This window comes from Sus scrofa, chromosome 13, assembly GCF_054392235.1.
Source record: "Sus scrofa isolate SSC_HxYL_T2T_F1_AM1 chromosome 13, Sscrofa_HxYL_maternal_Yorkshire_Landrace_v2.0, whole genome shotgun sequence".
In the NCBI taxonomy this organism is placed as follows: Eukaryota; Metazoa; Chordata; class Mammalia; order Artiodactyla; family Suidae; genus Sus; species Sus scrofa.
Genome location: NC_139395.1, coordinates 211,718,432 through 211,740,769, shown reverse-complemented (window position 1 = coordinate 211,740,769; position 22,338 = coordinate 211,718,432). Strand labels below are relative to the sequence as shown.

Here is a 22,338-nt window from a genome sequence, read left to right as displayed (position 1 = left end):
TCAGCCGAGAGCAGCAATCTCCTTCGTTTCTTCTGGAAACTTTCCACTGTGGAACCCCAAAAGAGGAGCCAGCCATCACCAAGGCGGGTTCTCTCCCGCTGTGTGGTTAATGAAACCGGTAAGCCAGCAGCTTCCTTCTGGTTGCCATGGAAATGACCAGGGCCACTGGCCCCCTGAAAACGGAAAAGAACAGCAAGTGCAAGAACAGGCATTCCATCTGTCCCGGCTTGCAGATTAAACCAGCTGTCAAGCCGCAGTGAAGGATCCGTCTGGGGTGTGGAGGAGCCAGCCTCGTACTGGAACCCTTGAGATGTAAGTAATTGCTCTGGTCTTCTTTCTTGGAAAAGCATGTCTAGCCTGGCAGACCATGTTTAATAGCTTCAGAATTTCTGCTGCAGGGCAGGAAAATTCTGCGAAGAGCCACCAGCGGCACCACCTTCTTCTTGTAGGGTTTGCGTCTCCTGAACAGAATGCACACTTAGGAAACACTTTCGCCCAGAAACACTCCTTTCAGCTTCCAGGCATAGGAATGGAGTTTTACTGAGAGTCTGCCTTTAAAAGAAAAGGTTTTCAGTTCATTAAGCAAAGAGGGAAATGGTCTTATTACTTCCCTCAACAGATAAACTGACTTAGGATGAAATTATGTAACAGGTATCTTCATGGAATCTGGGCCTCTCGTTTCTATTTTTAAAATCTGGCTAAAAGAAAAGAAAAAAAGAAAAAAAACATCTGGCTATATTTTTTGTTTGTCTTTAACGTGAGTAATAATTAAATGAAAGAGATACATGTTATCTCTCTTTTTCTTATTGTGATCACAGGCAAAACGAGGAGCTTTCAAAATATTGACTTTTATTGCTTCTTCACTCTGTTTTGATCTAATGGTATTGCACGTACTGTTTATTTATACACTTGTCACTAGAAAACATAGGAAGACAAGAAGAAACCAAGTTCAACTGACCATTACCGTGTGGATTGGGTAGGTAACTTTTTCAAAAATTGGCCCCTGTATTCAAAAGTGAAACAAACATGATAAATACTGCAGTAAAAGGCAACATGGGGATGGGTTCATCAAAACCAGTAATCCTTATGCAGTCCTGCATGTAGTTCATTGTTTATTAGATGTGTTTGGGAGCAGTGTTTTAGCCATAGTGTGTTGGTGTATATTGAGGAAACGAAATGTTTTGAAAGAATTGTGCATAATATTTACAAAAGCCTGTCCTTAAAAACCACCAAAAAGATCAGATCCCGATTGCTTGAGTTTTTTTTTTTAATGAATGGGGTGATCTTTGGGAAGTTTCTTCCTTTTATTTTTAGACCAACTAATGCAAGGTAATGCACTGCTTAAAAATAACGTTTGAAAGAAATGAAGATTTCTCACTATATTTTTTTTTTGTCAGAAACTGGGCATTTCTGCAAATAACAGGTTCACAAAAGTTATCAGGAAGGAATACATTTCAACAGCTGGCTTGGATCTCTAGTTTTTGCATGAATATTTTTATTGCTTCAACCTAGTATACGATCCATTTTTAAAATTCAGGGTCCAGTGGATTGTGTCTCTGTGTGTGGAGAGAACAGTTCCATGGGTGAGTGTTCAAGGGGCCAGAGGTATGATCTGGGGTTGGAGCACCAGTATTTTAATTAGGTGACCAAACACCAAGTCATTGGTGGGAAAGGCTTGAGGGGTTTGTGACCTTTGGTTAATTAACTCTCGAAAGGACCTGTGTGGAGCAGAAAGGTACAGTAGCTACATATTTTAGTTAAGACTTCCCACTGGCTTGCTCTCTGTCTCTGTCCTACATTCCATGCCTATGTTAATGGAAGCAGCATTCAACCCAGGTTGTCTTGATTTTTCAGTCAAATTTACAAAGGTTTCTTTTTGAATTTTGGGGGGGGGTTTCTTTATTAAAGTATAGTTGGTTTACATTGTTGTGCCAATTTCTGCTGTACAGCAGTGACCCAGTCATACATAGATATACATTCTTTGTCTCATACTATCTTCCATCACGTTCTATCCCAAGAGATTGGACTATAAAGATTTCTTCTTAAAAAAAAGTTCTGTGGGGAGTTCCCATCGTGGCTCAGTGGAAGTGAATCTGACTAGTATCCATGAGGATGCAGGTTCGATCCCTGGCCTTGCTCAGTGGGTTAAGGATCCAGCGTTGTGGTGAGCTGTGGTGTAGGTCGCACACGTGGCTCGGATCCCGCATTGCTGCGGCTGAGGTATAGGTCAGCGGCTATAGCTCCGATTGGACACCTAGCCTGGGAACCTCCATATGCCTTAGGAGCAGCCCTCAAAAGACAAAACAAAAGAAAGAAAATGGAGCCAAAATATCTGTCTTTAAGATTATTGCAAGAATTAAATGATATAAACATGTAAAGTACTTCCAATGGTATCTGGCACAAAAGAAGCAGTTATTATTAATCATTAAAACATGTAGAGTTTCTCGGTCATTTTTCAACACACATGTAACACCCACATTTCTTATATGAAAGTACTTTGCCTCTTGTCAATGACCATTTTCTGTATTTAGCTAGTTCAGTCCTGGGAAAACAGGACTGAGGGGCAGTAAGTGTTGGTGCAGTAAAATGTGAATACGATAGCATCTCTTCAGTGTCTAGTAGTCTGAATTCTCTTGGGAGTCAAGAGGCGTGTATTTGACTAGTTAAGTTTGAGGTGCGTGTTAGATACTCAGATAGAGAAATCAAGTAAGATGCTGGATATGTGAGGATGAGGCTCCAGGAAGGGTTTGGAGCATATAAATAATATCTCAATCCATTGTTTAGCATGTAGTCACCAAGAGGGTGGATATACATAGAGAAGAGAGCCAGGCACTGGGCCGGGGGTGCAACAACATCAGGGAAGAAGAGGGGATCCCAGCCAGATACTGAGAAGGAATGGCCATTGAGGTAGTGAGAAAAACAGGAGCATGGGGGGTCTTGGAAGAACAGAAAGTTCTTTGCTCAGGAAGGCGGGAGAAGACAACCATGTCAAATGCTGGTGAGAAGTTGAACAAAACGAGGTGAGGAAATTAACCATTGGTTTTGGCACACTGGGGGATGGGGGTCACTAGGAACCTGAAGACAACTGTTCCGATGGAGAGACCCTAAGAACAGCCTAATTAGAGTGGCTTAAAAATCTGACGTAAATAGGCACTGGGCTCCCTGTATGATTACTGATTTCTTGGAAAAGCTTGGTTTTTAATTTCTTTTATGTTGACATATGAAAAATAGGTTTGAGGAGTTCCCGTTGTGGCTCAGTGGTAACAAACCCAACTAGTACCCATGAGGCGTCGAGTTCAATCTCTGCCCCCCATCAGTGGGTTAAGGATCCAGCGTTGCTATGGCTGTGAGGTAGGTCAGCAGCTGGAGCTCGCATTCAACCCCTAGCCTGGGAACTTCCATATGCCACAGGTGTAGTCTGAAAGAGACAAAAAGAAAGAAAGAAAGAAAGAAAGAAAGAAAGAAAGAAAGAAAGAAAGAAAGAAAGAAAGAAAGAAAGAAAGAAAGAAAGAAAGAAAAGAAAAGAAAAGAAAAGAAAAGAAAAAGAAAGAAGAGAAAAACAGGTTTGAGGCAGGCAAGAACTATCATCCATGCACTAGCCTATGAAAGATTCATGATGAAAGATATGAAGACAGTCTAAGAGATGAGGGTTCTTTCTTAGCAGATAAGAAATAGAAAACACTCCTAGACACAGAGGACAACACAAGCAGCATGAAGGAGGCATCACACACACACACACACACACATACACACCCATCAGGACTTATTCTCTGATGCCTCTTCTTTCTAGTTTTGATCTGTTTCCCATAAAAGGATCACCTCTCCTTTGCATCTCCGCAGTACCTGGTCTCCAAGGTCACTGATGAAGCCAGGATCTTCTCTGGGGTCAGGAGTTCTAAAGAATTCTTTTGGAGTCATACCTAATTACGGCTTCATGGATGTTCAGTTTAGCCCAAATTATAATGCCCACGTCAGCCACCAGAGCTCTGCTCTTGTCACAAAAGTAATCTTCAATGAGTCACCAATGAGATCAGGAGGCATTCTTTTCAAATAAAATTCTTATTTTAGAAGAGTTTACAGAAAAATGGTGAGAAGAGCACAGAGAGTTCCCGTACACCCTACACCTAGTCTTCCCTATTATCAACATCTAACATGACAACGATAATACATTTGTCACAATTAATGGACCAATATTGATACACTATTATTATTAACTTATGTCCATATTTTATTCAGCTTTTCTTAGATTTTACCTAATGTCCATTTTCTGTTCCAGGATTCCATATTACCTTTAGTCATCATTCCCAGGAGGTATTTAAAAACCCTTAAAAATCTTCCAAGAAAGCAACTAGGCTTAAATTGCCTTCAGTTCCAATATTTCTAGCTAAAACCACTAAAGGAAACAATGCACTTCTTACTTGTCTAAAATCTAATCATTGAGTACAAATGAAAGGAAAAAGCTGCAGGTTTACACCTTAAGGAAATAGCTGAAGGTATTTTGTGGGGCTGTAATACTGTACAACTGTAAGTGGAAGATCTGAATCCCTTTTTATAGCTCTGGAAGAGGGTAATTAAAATATTAAAGGTCTGCCAGCATTTTTTGTTTGTTTGTTTGTTTCTCATCTCCTAGCAAAGGGATTACTCTGACTTATTTTCCTTGGCAACCTCACACTCACATAATACAGGCCCAGTAATTTGAGCAAAGCTCTCCCCAACTTAGTTTTACAAGACTGGATGCTTAGACGTTAGATGTGGGGAATTTTGCAGCAGGGATTATTATAATCCTTCAGCCAAGAGCAATTAGGGCAATGGCTTCTGAAGCCCACAATATCTGTGAGATCAAGATATACTAACTGAGTTCCTGTTGTGGCTCAGTGGAAACGAACTGGACTAGTGTCCATGAGGATGCAGATTTGATCCCTGGTCTCATTCAGTGGGTTAAGGATCCAGGGTTGCTATGAGCTATGGTGTAGTTCACAGACATGGCTTGGATCCAGCATTGCTGTGTCTGTGGTGTAGACCAGTATCTATAGTTCCAATTTGACCCCTAGCCTGGGAACATCCATATGCCACAGGTGTGGCCCTAAAAAGACCAAAAAAAAAAAAAAAACCAAATCTCTTTTTCCCCCCCAAATTTCTTTATGCTTCCCCTGTCGCGGCAGGGCCATATGCTGAAATTCCTGCTGAAGAAGATGGATTTTGCTTGCTGACTGGGTAATATGATATGCTCCACAATTCTAGGAGGTAAAAGGTAAAAGAAGAAGTAAAGGATCAACAACACTCATCTATGACTTAGCTAATGTGGGGATTCACTTGGATAACATAAATATTTATGGAGTTCCTGTACGTGTCAGGTGTGAAGCGAAGGACTGAGGAAACCACGGTCAGCAGGTAGCCCAGGGCGTTGTCACATAGGAAACCTGACTTAACACGGCATACCTACAGCAGTGGGTCCAGCATCCAATAGGCAAACCCATGGGTGAACTCAGTATTCGATGAAGCTCAATGCTTTCAACACATGAAACATGCATTTCAGTTAGTCCTTAATTATCATAGCCTAGAAGCTTGGGAGCACTTTGGTTCATTTATATTATTAAATACATTTAATCTGAAGGCAGTAATCCATTTGATACTTGAAAAGATCCTGGCTTCACCAACTAGTGGCACAAATAAGGTTAAATGAACACTAATTACTTGTATGTGGCTAGTTCATGGTCCCACCCTACCTGATACAGGATCCTTGCCTCCATCCCAACACCCTGTCTTTTCAAGAGTCTTCTCTAATTATTGCTGGGAGTCCCTCGGAGTGTTTAACTTGTATTCACAAATGGTCCTTTCATGTGCCTCTGTCCCCAGTCCCCATTGGCTGTCCCATGTCTCCATTTTTTGTTTGTTTGGTTCATTGTTTTTTGTTTGTTTGTGTTGTCTTTTTAGGGGTGCGCCCTCAGCACATGGAGGTTCCCAGGCTAGGGGTTGAATTGGAGCTGCAGCTGCCGGCCTACACCACAGCCACAGAAACGCAGGACATGAGCCACATCTGCGACCTACACCGCAGCTCATGGTAGTGCCAGATCCCTAACCTACTGAGTGACCAGGTATCCAGCCTCATCCTCATGGATGCTAGTCAGGTTCATTACCACTGAGCCACAATGGGAAGTCCAGGGTATTTCTGTAGATTTGCTGCTGGATGAACAGTATTTAGGGACATCCAGGTCTGTCTTCCACCAGGAGCCAGATGATGTTGCCTGCCTTTCAATCCTCATAGCGCCAGAGCTGGGCTGCCCTCGGTGCAAAAGCAGAGAATGCCTTTGTCACACTATCTCTGGGCAGGGGTCGCTTGTGTCCCACATCTCAGAGTTCTCAAGAGCTGTCCATGCAGCATCTGCCTACAATGCCACTGGACTCAGCCCAAGGCTTTGATTAGTCTGGGTCAAGATGACACTGGTACTGTCCCATCCTCCGCTCATCCCTGCCCCGGGCCCCCACGCATCATCTACACACCATCTTTACTCTTCCTCCTTTTTCCCTCGACTCTTCCCCAGGTGCAAATAGCCACCTGGATACAGTCATCCCCTGAACTCATGAGGCGTGTCCGGATGCATCTGTCTAGGCTGGGCTGGGTCCAATTCAATGTGACACTTTGGAGCTTGGTACCACAGAAGAATAGAAAGGAGCTTAGGGCATAGTTACTCAAAGAGCTTATGATCCAGTCTAGTGAGAGTAATGATACAGGAAATAATGAGTGAATACTGCAGAGCTGTGAATACAGAGGGGCCAATGTGTTTGGCCCAAAAGTAGTTTAACGTGGGTGTTTTTATTTCCCTGTAATTTCTACATCTGTTTCTTATTACTATTCTAACAAATTCCCACAAACTTGGAGTTCCCATTGTAGCTCAGCGGGTTAAGAATCTGACATAGTGTCCATGAGGATGCAGGTTCAATCCCTGGCATCCTCATGGGTTAAGGATCCGGTGTTGCCTCGAGCTGCAGGAGAGGTTGCAGATGCGGCTGGGATCTGGTATTGCTTGTGGCTGTGGTGTAGGCCAGCAGCTGCAGCTCTGATTTGACTCCTAGCCTGGGAACCTCCATATGCAGCAGGTGCAGCTGTAAAAAGAAAAAAAAAAATCCCACAAACTTCATAGCTTAAAACTACACAAATTTATTCTCTTACATTTCTGGAGGTCAGAACTCCAAAATCAGCCTGATGAGACTAAATTCAAGGTATTGGCAGGGCTACTCCTTTTGGAGACTCCAGGGGAAAATCTGTTCCTTGCCTCTTCCAGCTTCCAGAGGCTGTCAGCATGCCCTGGCTTGTGACCACATCACTCCAGTCTCTGCTTCTATTGTCACTTCGCCTTTTTCTTCTCTGTCTCCTCCCACAGCCTCTTGGAAAGACCTTCCTAGTTACACTGGGCCTACCCAGAGAGTTCAGGATAATTTTCACCTCTCAGGAGCTCTAACTTAACCACATCTGTAAAATCCCGCTTGCTTTGTAAGGTGATGTACACAGATTCTAAGGACGGGGATGTGGACGTCTTTAGGGACCATTTTTCAGCCCACCATGGTATCCAGCAAGCACAGAAGAAGATCACAAAGAAAGGGTTTTGATTGTACCCCATACTCTTCGAACATTTTACACACATTTAAATTAGTATAAATGGGAATTGGACAATTACTTCCATTTCCCAGACTTGCCCACTAATAATTTAAAGGCTTCCACCTCCCCAGAATTTACAGGAGAATAGGAGGATATTTGTAAATTAGATTTGTTTGTTCAAGGGGAAATGATGCAAAAAGATCTTTTTCATTTATTTAATTAAAAAAATTTTTTTAGGAGTTCCCGTCGTGGCGCAGTGGTTAACGAATCCGACTAGGAACCATGAGGTCGCGGGTTCGGTCCCTGCCCTTGCTCAGTGGGTTAACGATCCGGCGTTGCCGTGAGCTGTGGTGTAGGTTGCAGAGGCGGCTCGGATCCCGCGTTGCTGTGGCTCTGGCGTAGGCCGGTGGCTACAGTTCCGATTCAACCCCTAGCCTGGGAACCTCCATATGCCGAGGGAGCGGCCCAAGAAATAGCAACAACAACAAAAGACAAAAAGACTAAAAAAAAAATAAATAAATAAATAAATAAATAAAATAAAATAAAATAAAATAAAATAAAATTTTTAGAGGCTACTCCTGCAGCATATGGACGTTCCCAGGCTGGGGGTCCAATCAGAGCTACAGTGGCTGACCTACATAACAGCCACTGTAACCTACATCACAGCTCACGGCAACACCAGATCCTTAACCCACTGAGCAAGGCCAGGGATCAAACTGGCATCCTCATGGACACTAGTTGGGTTCATTATCACTGAGCCACAATGGGAACTTCCGCAAAAAAGTCTTTTTTGTTTTATGCTGAGCCTGTTCTCCATTCAAATTTTCAATGCCAGTGGTGCATTAACTGAACTATATTACTTTAGATTTTTGGGGAGGTGGCTTTGGGAACGCTCTGACAACAGGCTAGTGTATTCCTATTATCACTATAATTGTGACATAACAAAATAATCATAGTTTGTGAATAATATACTATAGCACTACATCTATTACAGTTATTTATGAGTAGTAGTAATAGCACTTAGGAATAGAACCAGTGGACTATGTATATTACCACATGCATTTCACTTTACTCTTATAATAACCTTGGGTGGTAGGAATTAGCATACCCATACTATATTGAGAGAAATGACTCAGAAAGGCTTTTTGGCCCCCAAATAACCAATGAGTTGAACAATCACAAAAACCCTTTTTTTTTTTTTTTTTTGCCAAGCTCATAGCATGCAGAAACTCCCAGGTCAGGGACGGAACTCGAGCCACAGCAGTGACCCTGCTGGATCCTTAACCTGCTAGGCCAAAAATACTTTAAATTGTGTCCCCTGAAGACCCAAACTGCATGCTTGAGGCTAATTTTGCCTAAATTCCCATTCATGGAGACAAATTTTACCTCCTCTTTTTCTCCATGAGGAAATATACCAGGTGGGAGTTCCCACAGTGGCTTAGCAGAAACAAAAAGACTAGTATCCATGAGGATGTTGGTTCGATCCCTGGCCCTGATCGGTGGGTTAAGGATCCAGCATTGCTGTGAGCTGTGGTGTAGGTTGAAGACGCAGCTTGGATCTGGTGTTGCTGGGGCTGTGGTATAGGCTAGTAGCTGTAGCTCCAGTTCCACCCCTGACCTGAAAACCTGCCTATGTTCTTGGTCCCCTCTACCAAGGATTCCAGATACTGAAATAGATTTATATGGAGAGTCTGGGGTTAGAAGGAGCCAGCACATGGAGAGAGAGACCTTCAAGGAACATACAATAGAGAAGTGTTTGTCCTACTTAGAACTCATTGTCCTCTGCTCTTTGGCCCTCTGATGCCATCTCTACCTCTGTGAACATCCTTAAGCACAGATCTAAACACATCTCCCCTGCTTACAAACCTCAGCACCTCACTTTTGCCTCTTGCAGGGGCCTCCAAAGGCCGTGAGTACATCAGAGGGAGCACACAGGCCAAGCCGGTGGGGTGATGCTGAAAATACTCAAACTTCCATTTTTGTTTTCGTCTCAAAGAGTTAAAATTCTTGGCGTTCCCATTGTAGTTCAGCAGGTTAAGAACCCGACATAGGGTCTGTGAGGATTCAGGTTTGATCCCTGGCCTTGCTCAGTGGGTTAGGTTGCCTCAAGCTGTGGTGTAGGCCAGCAGCTGCAGCTCCGATTCAACCCCTCGCCTGAGAATTTCCATATGCCACAGATGTGGCTATAAAAAGAAAAAAAAAGTTAAAATAAAAAAATTAAAATTCTACTCTTTGTGTATTGTTTACAATTCTTTTTTTTTTTTTTTTTTTGCTTTTTAAGGCTCCACCAGTGGCATATGGAGGTTCCCAGGATAGGGGTTGACTCGGAGCTACAGCTGCCAGCCTATACCACAGCCACAGCAATGCAGGATCCAAGCCACGTCTGCAACCTACACCACAGCTTGTAGCAACACCAGATACTTAACCCACTGAGCAAGGCCAGGGATTGAACCTGCAACCTCATGGTTCTTAGTTGGATTTGTTTCCCTGCACCAGGACGGGAACTCCTATAATAGGTTAATAAATAGAAAAATACATCTATTGGGGAGGGGTTTTATTGATGGGGTACAGATTGGGAGTTTGGAGACCAACCCCCTTAGCTTGGCCAGCACAGTCCCATTGACCTGTTCCCAGCAACACGGCCCCGAGACATGCCAATTACTCTGGTCTGAGCTTTTGCTCAAGTGACTCTCTTATGTGTGCCTCAGCTTTTCTGACCCCAACCCCTCTCTGCTCAACCCAAAGAGCACCCCCTTTGGGAGTCTCTCCCATTTCCTCCTGCCCAACGCTTGATTCGTGTCTTTCATAAGCACTGCCTTCTAATCAGTTGCCCAGTTATTTGTTCCCAGAGTAGAGGTGAGGTTCCTCGGGCAGCCCAAGGATGAACAACCCACAAGCAACCCTAGACTCCTGGGGTGAGCGAGGCCATCTTACCACTGTCAGTGTCAGCAAGCAGTGAGGGCTGTGGATAAAATACACTCCAAGAGGAGTTCCCCGAGTGGCTCAGTGGGTTAAGAACCAGACGTTTTTCTCTGTGAGGATACAGGTTGGATCTCTGGCCTCGCTCAGTGGGTTAAGGATCCAGCGTTGCCTCAAGCTGCTGCATAGGTTGCAGATGCAGCTCAGATCTGGTGTGGCTGTTGCATAGGCGGGTAGCTTCAGCTTCGATTTGACCCCTAGCCTGAGAACTTCCATTATGCTGCAGGTGAGGCCCTATAAAAAGAAAAAGAAAAAAAAACCTCCAAGCGCGTGGGGACATGTCTCACTTTGAGGGACACATCCAAGATTCCAAATTGTCTCCTTTTCTGGAATTCTTCTGGCTTTCACCACCTCCAGGTTTTCAAGGATGTCTGCAGGGACACACTTTGGGCATCGCATTTGGGACTGGCATCCTTGCCCAGCTCTCCAAGTCCTGCTGCAAAGCGGGTTTCTTGGGATGGCCAGATACTGTCTTTCTTCCGCCTTTCTTCCCTGTGCTGTGGCTGAGATTTATATTTCAGGTCATCTGCTTCTTGCTGGAGCAGCTCATCCACGTCTGGTCTTCCTATTTCTTTAGTTTTTTCATTGAATCTTCTCCTTTCAAAATAAAAATCAGGAGCTCCCGCTGTGGTGCACTGGGTTAAGGATCCAACTGCAGGAGTTCCCGTCGTGGTGCAGTGGTTAACGAATCCGACTAGGAACCAAGAGTTTGAGGGTTCAATCCCTGCCCTTGCTCAGTGGGTTAAGGATCCCGCGTTGCTGTGGCTGTGGCGTAGGCTGACAGCTACAGCTCCGATTCGACCCCTAGCCTGGGAACCTCCATATGCCGCAGGAGCGGCCCAAGAAATGGCAAAAAGACAAAAAAGAAAAAAAAAAAAAAGGAATCCGGCTGCAGCAGCACTGGTTGCAGCAGAGGCGTAGGTTTGAAACTCATTCTGATGTAGTGGGTTAAAGGATCTGGCATCGGATTTGATCCCTGGCCTGGGAACTTCCATATGCTGCGAGTGCAGCTATACAAAATACTAAAACAAAATAAAAATCACTTCTCATTTTAAGTTAAACTTATTTCTGATTTAAGATTTGAAATCACTCTTGATTTGTAATTGCTGTGAGGATTTGGAGAGTGTCACTCTATTTTCCCACGATCATATTTCTTGTCTTTTGTGTTAAAGACTACAGAATTCAAAGCATCATTATTCATGACATCTCAAATCTGTTTCAGGCAAATGGTCCAAATGCTATCCTCCCACTGACACAGTATCTCCTTACTAGTAATATCTTCTTATAAACAGAACTTGTTCAGTTGGAAACATTCCTTTTGGAGCCAAGTATAAACATTTTCTAAATTTTGGGTGTAATCCTAGAATGAGAAGGAATCTGCGTGGAATTTGTTTTGAAGTAACTGGTGTCTGTATCTGGTCAATTCAGGAGTCTTTGCTTTTGTATAAGCTAGTTGCTGGTATTCATTGCTATCAGGATTCCTCCAACTGCCATAGAAAAACAATATTTGAACTGAATCTGAATGGGAGCTCTGGTTTTCAAAAATGTTTGGTGATTCAGTGATCGAGGGTTTTATGATCATGTGTGGTTTTCAGCATCTTGCCTGAAAAGTTTAGGTGGATTGACAGCACGTGAGCTTTTGACATGGTTGCATAAAGCCATTCATTGTATCCCACAAGCTAGGTATGTCAGAAACTTCTAGTGCCCACCAATACCTATGGCCTGGTGCTGGATTTCACTGCCACGCTGCTTGCAGTCAGGTGGTGCCATGTGGCTAAGTCCTGGCCCATGAAATGTGGGTAGAAAATACTATGGAGGACCTGAGGGCCTTAGAAATTGCCATTAAAAAAAAAATAACAATAAAGCTTGAGTCCCTGAGTGACTGTATGGAGCAGAGCCCACTCTCCCTACTCTAACCACCCCCTTTGATGACATTAGACATTTATTTATTTATTTATTTTTTGTTCTTTTTGGCATTTCTTGGGCTGATCCTTCGGCATATGGAGGTTCCCAGGCTAGGGATCAAATCAGAGCTGTAGCTGCTAGCCTATGCCACAGCCACAGCAATGCAGGATCCAAGCCACATCTGCCACCTACACCACAGCTCACAGCAACGCCAGATCCTTAACCCACTGAGCAAGGCCAGGGATCAAACCCACAACCTTATGGTTCCTCATTGGATTTGTTAACCACTGTGCCACGACGGGAACTCTAACATTAGACTTTTAAAAAAGTTATTTGATTGAAGTATAGTTAATTTACAATGTTGAGTTAATTTCTACTGTACAAGATTCAGTTACATATAGACATATATACTTTTTCATATTCCTTTCCATTATGCATTATTACAGGCTATTGAATATAGTTCCCTATAAACTTTGTTGTTTATCCACAGATTTTTTTTTTTTTTTTGTCTTTTGTCCTTTTAGGGCCGCACCTGCTGCATATGGAGGTTCCCAGGCTAGGGGTCTCATCAGAGCTGTAGCCACTGGCCTACACCAGAGCCACAGCAATGCCAGATCTGAGCCATGTCTGCAACCTACACCACAGCTCAGGGCAACGCCAGATCTTTAACCCACTGAGCGAGGCCAGGGATGGAACCCGCAACCTCATGGTTCCTAGTCAGATTCGTTTCTGCTGCACCATGACAGGAACTTCTATCTAGACTTTAAAGTAAGGGAGGAATTAACATTTACCCTAGTTTCACTCTGCATTTTATTCATTTGTAGGCAGATTCCAGCATGGCAAAAGCAGAATGGGCACAAATACATCCCATGCACCTTCCCCCTCCCTATGCCCTGCTCCTAGAGGTGTGAGGGGGCTCCTATTAGGACACAGGAGGCGAGTCTTAATGATGGAGCACACAGAGAGCTGGGATGCTGAGAAAAGGATGTGTCAGGGCAAGTCAGAGGATTCCAGCCCAACAGGACCCCTCCCGCCCTCCCCGAAGACACCCCGCCATCCCCATAGTCTATGCATCTCTCTGATGTCCAGAAAGTAGGGGCCTCCTGAGGTCCAGCCAGGGCCTTGACTCCTGGGAAGTTGCTCCCAAATTCCTTTGGGACTCCAGTTCTGCTCATTCCAGCAAAACTGTGTCCTTTTCCTTTCTTACCCCTTTTCTTCCTCCGTGCAGGCATCTGAATGCTATCAGCACCTTAAAGAATGAGGCAGACACTTTTGTCCCAGGTTCTGACTATGTATCTATCTCCCCACCTTTGTCCCCCAAGGCTGGGATCAGAGCAGGCCAATGGTACTGACGACAGCATTCTTAGTCTGGAGTGATGGGGTTACTGGGACATGAAGTTCTAGAAACTTCCAGTGGAATCTGGGACAGGTGATCCTCTAAAATTATCTTGTAATGAATAAATTATGCACTGTCCCTTACTAAGTGGGATACTTGCTGCCACATCCTAACATGATTTTAAAACTGTTAAGCCTCATTCAGGGACAATTCTGGCTCTACGTGTTTCTCAAAGCCCTTTCTTTCATGACAAAATGAACCAATGAATAAATCCTTGAAGAAAACCCTGTGCCAACTTCAAAATAAACACAAACCAGGGAGTTTCTATTGTGGTTCAGTGAGTTATGAACCTGACTAGTATCCATGTGGACACGAGTTTGATCCCTGGCCTCGCTCAGTAGGTCAAGGATCCGGCATTGCTGTGGCTGTGGTGTAGGCAGGCAGCTGCAGCTCTGATGTGACCCCTAGCCTGGGAACTTCCATATGCCACAGGGGTGGCCCTAAAACAAAACAAAAACACAAAACACTATCAAATGCTTCATCCAGTTCCACGAATGGACCTCTCTTTCTGCTCTGATCCTCTGTCTGTACATTCAGGAGAGCCTTTCTCGGTGCATTACTTGTCTTCCTCTTTTGCATGTGAGCCCTTGGAGGACAGGGTCCAGGTCTTGTTCGTTTTCATTTCTTCTGCTTGGCTTTGGCACACAGCACATGCTGTGCCCTGCCCACTCCTGCCTTGGCTTCCCTCTGTCTCCCTGCTCATGCAGCCCCTTGGTCCTCAATACAGGCTCAGCCTGCCTCAGGCTCTGGAAGCAGAATCATGTCCCTTAGTACATAAGCTGTCTTATTCTGGGCCACATCCCCAGGACTGGCAAAATGCCTGCCCCCTAGTAAACTCCCAATGAACATTTGCTGAATGGATGAACGATGCTATGATTGCTATGAACGAATAGCTCACCTTCTCTTCACGTTTACTTGGCTGAGCTGATCTTTTTCTTTTTTGTCTTTTTAGACAGATCCTTAACCCACTGAGTGAGGCCAGGGATCAAACCTGCATCCTCATGGATACTAGTTACCACTGAGCCACACAGGAACTTCTAGCGGAGCTGATTTTTAATCTCCCCACACTCATTCCAGCCCCCTGCTGATGGACTTGTGCTGCCTGCCTGTGCACCTGACCCCAACATTTTTAGCGCTGCCTGCTTAGATTTCCCATTGACTTGCTCTGCCACCTTGCAGCCCCATCTTGCTCCCTAAGGGGTGCATGTTTGCCTAGCTTCTTTCCTGCTGTCCCCACCTTCTTCTTCTTCTTTTTTTTTTTTTTTTTTGTCTTTTGGCCTTTTCTAGGGCCACTCCCGTGGCATATGGAGGTTCCCAGGCTAGGGGTCTAATCAGAGCTGTAGCAACTGGCCTATACCACAGCCACAGCCAGAGCAACGCCAGATCCAAGCCGCGTCTTCGACCTACACCACAGCTCATAGCAGCAGCAGGTCCTTAACCCACTGAGCAAGGCCAGGGATGGAACCCGCAACCTCACGGTTCCTAGTCAGATTCATTAACCACTGAGCCACAAGGGGAACTCCTGTCCCCATCGTCTTTGGACACATGTTTAACTCCCCAGACGGATCCATCAGTGCCTCCCTTCCCTCTTCCCACGGGGGCCCCTCGCTAGCTCTGCACGTTCCTGGGCAGAAAACTCACTTTAGTATCGCGCCGTGCCCACTGCCATACATACAGATGCACTGAATTGTATTGTGTGCTCTCTTCTTCAGTCATCTCTTACTCAGGGGAAATTTCATTATTTTTGAAAAACTGAAATCTGTGCCCTATTTCATAATGTTTCTCATTCTTATTACACCATAAAAGAAGACTGCACATCTATTATATGCCAGACACTGCAGGGCATGTTCCCCCAAATTGGACATTGGTGGTGGTCTTTATTTTTTTATTTTTATTTTTTGCTTTTTACAGCCGTACTCGCGGCACATGGAGCCTTCGTCCCCAGGCTCAGGGTCAAATCGGAGCTCCAGCTGCCAGCCTACCCCACAGCCACAGCAACACAGGATTCGTGCCACATCTGCGACCTACACCACAGCTCATGGCAACAAGGCCAGGGATTGAACCCACAACCTCATGGTTCCTAGTCGGATTTGTTTCTGCTGTGCCACAACAGGAACGCCAGTGTTGCTCTTAAAATTAAGCATGCATTCCCCACCTTATATAGATCCTTTAACGGTGCTTATGTATTGCTTTGTTTTGGATCCCTACAGTAAGTTATTTAATAAAATCAATTCATGGAGTTCCCTGGTGGCCTAGGGGTTAAGGATCTGGCATTGTCACTGCTGTGCCTCAGATCACTGCTCTAATGAGGGTTTGATCTCTGGCTCAGGAACATCCAAATGCTGGGGGCATGGCCAAAAAAAAAAAAAAACAATATTAATTCATAACATTTATTTTGGGAAAGGAGTAGACAAATCAAGATCATTGTGATTAATTGGTGTGTGATTGGTCTGTTCACTGTCTAGAAACACGGTTAAAATCAACTCTAATGCTGGTCTGGGAGAGCAGGAAAAGTCTGAGTGGTCCTGTAAACAGATTCATAGGATCGAGGGAGCATGTTTGTCAAGTTAGATATTACAGTTTGCCATTAACTAAATGTTTCACCAGTATTCATGCTGGTTCTGACAAGGAATGTTTGTTTCCTGAATTCCAGGAAGTGAGACACTTAGGGGAGGAGGGAACTTGCATGTTTCAGGGGTAGACAGGTCTTCAGTACCAGTAACGGGATGTCTGGAGGAGGTGCACGTTCAAATCCCCGCCCAGAGACAGGATGCAGCCCGTCTCCTCTGGCATCTGCTCTTGCTTGTTGGCGTGTGTCAGTCTCACCATCAGCAGACATCACGGGGAGTTTTGCAGCTCAGGTGAGCAGAGTTCAGGGGGGTGGCGGCTGCCTCCCCAGTGGCTCTGAGGAAAGAATACTCCCTGCACGCAGGCTCCTGGCATCTGCTGCCTTTGCTAGAACTGCAAGAGAGAAAAGTTTCTAACAGGTGATTGAGGGGGCTGCTTTTTTTCCAGAAGCTGCACATTTCTCGTGATACGCTGTGATAACAAAGTTTGCTTATTTTCTTTCAGGTGAATGCCAACGAATGGGCTCATGAAGGGGAAAGACAAACCGGCCACCCGCTCACGCTGAGACAAGAATGGCTCCGCCCTCTGGGCACCTCTTCCTTCTGATGGGTGCGCTGGGCGTCTTGGCATTTGACGGCTTCACAGGAGCTCAGAAGAACAGCACGCTGATTTTCACGAAGGAAAACACCATTCGGAACTGCAGCTGCTCTGCAGACATCCGGGACTGTGACTACAGTCTGGCCAACCTGATGTGCAGCTGTAAAACCGTGCTGCCTCTTGCCGTCCAGCACACCAGCTACAGGGACCGCCTGACCATCTGGTTCACGGACACATCTGCGCTGGGCCTCCTGTTGAACTTCACGCTCGTCCCGGACCTGAAGCTTTCTCTGTGTGGTACCAACACTCTGCCCACCGAGTACCTGGCCATCTGTGGGCTGAAGAGGCTCCGCGTCAGCACGGAGGCCAAACATTCCTCCCCGGAGCAGAGTTTACTCATCCACGACGGGGGGGAGTGCCAATCCAGAGAGAAGCCCGTGGGGTCGCACCAAGGCGGGCCAACCTGTACGTATATCTCCTTCGTGGATATGGCGCTTTTCAACAGGGAGTCATCCCTAAAATCATATAGTATTGAAAACTTTGCCAGCGTGGCCAGCAACTTCCCCGACTTTTCCTACTTTAAAACCGTCCCGATTCTAAGCAACAAAAGCTATGTGGTCACATTCATTTACTAACACTGTCGCTGGGTCCGGCCTCCAGGAACTTGGGCACACTGTGGATAATCGCAGCGCGGCATCTGTGAACAAGGTCATGGGTATTCCCAGCCTCAAGTTCACTGCTCCCCCGCCCTCACTCACACAGGGCCAGACAGACCCCTCTGCTCTGCCGGTGCCCATTCATGGAAGCCGTTTTAAAATAAATAAATTAAATAAAAAGAAGCGAAAAACCTACTTGATTGAGTCCAGAAACATGCCTTGAAGGCCGGCTAGCGGCTAGGTCCTTGCTCCTGAGGGTGGGAAGAGAAATGTCGGATCAGAAATGGAGCGAGCGATGCACCCCAGGGATTGTTTAGGGAACTCAGCATAGGGGGTGACCCGCCAAGAAAGGTATCTTCCTGGAGTTCCTGTCATGGCTCAGTGGGAAAAAACCCAACTAGTAACCATGAGGATGCCGGTTTGATCCCTGGCCTTGCTCAGTGGGTTAAGGATCCGGCATTGCCGTGAGCTGTGGAGTAGGTCACAGACATAGCTCGGATCCTGCGTTGCTGTGGCTGTGGTGTAGGCTGGCAGCTGCAGCTGCAATTTGACCCCTAGCCTGGGAACTTCCATATGCCATGGGTGCAGCCCGAAAGAAAGCGAGAGAAAGAAAGAAGAGAGAAAGAAAAAAAGAGAGAGAGAAAGCTATCTTCCTTCAAAACCCTGCCTTAACTTTTTTTTTTTTTTTTTTTTTGCTTCTGTTGTTTCATGGGCTGGAATTCCCCTAAAGAATGATAAATTTCAGAGGTTTCAGGACTGTGAGCCCCACTAAATGATTACGTTCTCTTAGACTGGTATTTTCTAAATATCTTGCTAAGAACACTTGCACTGAGAAAGGAGGGACTTATCAGTGTGTTTGCTGGGGGAGGTTTGAAGCTTGAAGGTAAAACAGGCCTGAATAGGGCAGGATCTTAGGACCAAATGAGAGCACTAGGGTCTTGAGAAGGGGGATAACTAATGAAAACTGAAGTCACCAAAACCAATGGCATTGGGGTTTTTTGCTTAGAGCGAGGCCTAAACCCAGTGAGCATTTTCCTCTTCTAGACCTTCTCTTCACTTCCTTGTTTGCCTCCTATCTTTGGCCCTGCTGTACCCCCTCCCCATGTCTCCTCCCACTGTCCTCATGCCCCTCCTCCTCCTGCTCTAGAAACCAGAACTTAGATTAATACCATTAGAACCATGTTTAACTACATTAGCGGTTAGCCTGGGAATATAATAATTCCTTATAATGTTGTTCCTATGAGTAAATACTCAGATTACTAATAGCTAATGACCCAAAAGACTTTTAGGGCTCAGTCCATTTGGAAGTTTAAGACTGGAAAGTTAAGGAGTTCCCTGGTGGCTCAGTGGGTTAAGGACCTGGCATTGTCACTGCCGTGGCTCAGGTCACTGCTGTGGTATGGGGTTTAATCCCTAGTTCAGTGAACTTCCATATGCCATGGGTGCAGAAAAAAAAAAAAAAAGACTGGAAAGTTAAGACCCTCTGTATGATGGGGTTAACACAATGGTTTTATGTGCATTGATACAAGGAACCAAGGCAATATATTTTTTACAAAATTAAACTGGAGTTCCTGTTTTGCTGCAACAGGATCAGTGGCATCTCTGGAGTGCCAGGACACAGTTTAGATCCCCGGCCTGGCACAGTGGGTGAAAGGATCCAGTGTTGCTGCAGCTGTGGCATAGGTTGCAACTGTAGCTTGGATCTAATCCCTGGCCTGAGAACGCCATATGCTGCAGGGTGGCCAAAAAAGAAAAGAAAAAATTACACCGACTTATCATTGTACAATGACAATATTCCCTCTCAGAGACCCAACTCACCATTAAGGTAGAATATAAAGAATCCATGGCAATTGTGGTATATATGTCTAAATTCAGCGTTCAAAGAAGTTTGAACATAATTGAATTTATGATGCCATAATGATAAGTAATAATTCTATTATGAAATAACAGGATGTCTTGGAATTGATGACTTCAGATCACATTCATCACATTTTTCTCTTAACCTTACATAGGGTAACTGAAATAAATTGAAATGCCTACATTTGCTTAATTAATTGGTGGGGGATTTGGCCATTCAGGCTAATTAGCATGCATCTATAATGTCAGTGTTTAAATTAGGCCAAAACTAAGACCAACATATGAATTTTAATAGAAAAATGTAATGACCTCATTACTGACATTGTATTTGAGAGGTAAGATCAAAGTGGTAGAAAAAAGGCAAAAGAAGGAAAAAAAAGGGAGAAAGAATAGCAAGAAGGCTAGAAGTGAAAAGATTAATAATAAATATATTTACTGCTATTAGTTACTGAAAATAGAACAAGTTGAATGTTAACAGATTTTACTAATAAAGTATAAAATTAAATGATGTTAGAAATTATGAGCATCTTAATGTGCCTATCTTCCATTTAACAGTTTCAGAGCCCTTTCACATATCTTTTAAGTGATTCTTAGAAGAAATAATTGTGGGTCAATGGGACTTAATAGAAGAGGAAAGCTAAATTAAGTTATAAATCAAGCCTGAGGTTGCTAGATTTCTGGACTGAAATGAGGTTCAGATTGTGATGACAGAGGATAAATAAGGAGCAGAGAAAATCTACAGCACATACATGGGGAAATGGCATTTGATGCTCAGTTGCTGGATTGGGAGGACAGTAGGGAGTGGTGGGGATTGTGGCAAGCTGAGCATGTACACCCCACCTGAAGGGTCCACAGTGGCTCAGGCTGGCTGAGTGTTGCTATAGGAGAATACAATGGGGCCAGAGCTGATCCTGCAAAAGAATTAGGAATTCCGGGTAATTTGTTAATGTTGGCACATGCTTTTGCTTTTATGTTCATTGATTTATATAACACTGTGTGAGTCTGACAGACTCTATCAGTGGTCCCCATCTAGCCTGGGGCCAGAGGTTTGTCACCTCTGCTCAGTGATATGCTGGTAAAAGTTTAACTACCAGCACCTCCTCCAAAGTACGTGTGTAGGTATCAGTGTACATAGGGTTATCATAAACTTTACTGATATGTAGCACAAGTGGTAATAAAATATGTTCTTTATTATAAACTCTGTACACAATTAATTCCCCAACAATGTTTTAGTTGATTTTTGCCAAATTCGTGTATCCAAAGCCAAACAAGGGTTGAAATTAATGAGCAAGTATAAATCTGGAATAAGCGTTGGTTGATATTTTCATTTATGTTGAGTAAGAGGAAAGTAGAACAAAAAGACATATGTGGGAATGTCACTTGTTAGTCAATGATGCAGAATCAAATAATAGTTTTCAGATACTGGAGGAGATTTTCCTCAATTTTGGGGACTAGTCACAATGTAAGGGCTATAGACATGATACATTTTAAACTTTGTTCCTATCACACTCAACAAAACCATAAATCAAACCCTGATATGTAGTGTTTTTAAGATTTTTTTAAGGCATATGTTTCTTAGCTTTATCCACTGAGAGGGCCAAGAAGCAATGACATTCCTGCAGCAAAGAGCACACCTACATTTTGGTTTCTCAAAACCATTCCCCATTGAAACAAACAACCACAACAAAGAAAACAAGGCCTTGAAGAAGCCTGCTTCCAGGAGCTGGGGCAGTAAAAATTTTAAGGCAAGCCTAGAATATCTTAATGTGACAGAAAGGAAGAAAATCTTAGTAAATTGATAGGGACACATAAAAAATATCCACTGGCCACAAAGGGACCATCTGAGTATCAGTATGATCAGTTACCGGAACGGAGTAGAGCATACTGATTTTTTAAAAAATTTCTTAAGTGGGTAGTGTCACAACAAAGACAGGAAGGAAGGAAGGGAGGGAGGGAAGGAAGAAGGAAGGGAAGGAAGAAAAAATGGAAAATGCTTTACAGTAGAATGGCCACTAATAAATACAGAAGGAGGAATTCCTGTCATGGCACAGTGGTTAACAAATCCGACTATGAGCCATGAGGTTGCCAGTTCAATCCCTGGCCTCGCTCAGTGGGTTAAGGATCCAGCGTTGCTGTGAACTGTGGTATAGGTTGCAGACAAGGCTTGGATCTGGCATTGCTGTGGCTGTGGTGTAGGCCGGTGGCTACAGCTCCAATTAGACCCCTAGCCTGGGAATCTCCATATGCCATGGATGTGGCCATAGAAAGGACAAAAAAAAAAAAAAAAATACTGAGAAATACAGAAATAATAGAAATACATAATCAAAGGTCAGCGATCAAACCCTCATCCTCATGGATAAAAACACCACATTACTTACTTTGCAAATACCACAGCAATAATGAATTCTGAAAATAATTGTTAATAGATGCTAAAATGATCGGATGACTGATTGAGCTGAAAAGTATCAGCATCGTGCAGATTACTTGCTAATTACAGAGGGTACCTTTATGATGGAGAAAGTTCCCTACGTAAACGACTGGACGTAAAGGGACAAAACTGGCATCATGGGCCACACTGAGAAGGACATGTTACCTACGCAGTATTCTTGCCAAAAATGTTAAACCTGTGTCTAATCCAAATCCAAAGTGAGGAACAGTCTACAAAGACAAAACAGCAAATAAACAAACCAACAAAAACCTGGCTTGGATGTTTCAAAAATACCGCTGTCGTGAGAGTCTGAAGAAAAGGATTGGCCGTTCTAGAATGAAGGAGACTAAAGAGC

The 22,338-nt window shown here is 44.2% G+C and overlaps 1 protein-coding gene across 3 annotated transcripts; it reads left to right on the top strand.

The window, feature by feature from the left end:
• Positions 1–229: 229 nt before the first annotated feature.
• Positions 230–17,891, top strand: EPCIP (exosomal polycystin 1 interacting protein). Of its 3 annotated transcripts, none has more exons than XM_005670324.4 (2): positions 230–312; positions 16,950–17,891. In XM_005670324.4, the coding sequence occupies exon 2, from the start codon at positions 17,018–17,020 to the stop codon at positions 17,675–17,677; it is 660 nt and encodes a 219-aa protein (XP_005670381.1). In that variant the 5' UTR covers positions 230–312; positions 16,950–17,017; the 3' UTR covers positions 17,678–17,891.
• Positions 17,892–22,338: the final 4,447 nt, after the last annotated feature.

What these genes read in the sequence shown, in the direction of transcription:
- EPCIP (XM_005670324.4), top strand. Translation starts at nt 17,018, where the DNA reads ATGGCTCCGCCCTCTGGGCACCTCTTCCTTCTGATGGGTGCGCTGGGC.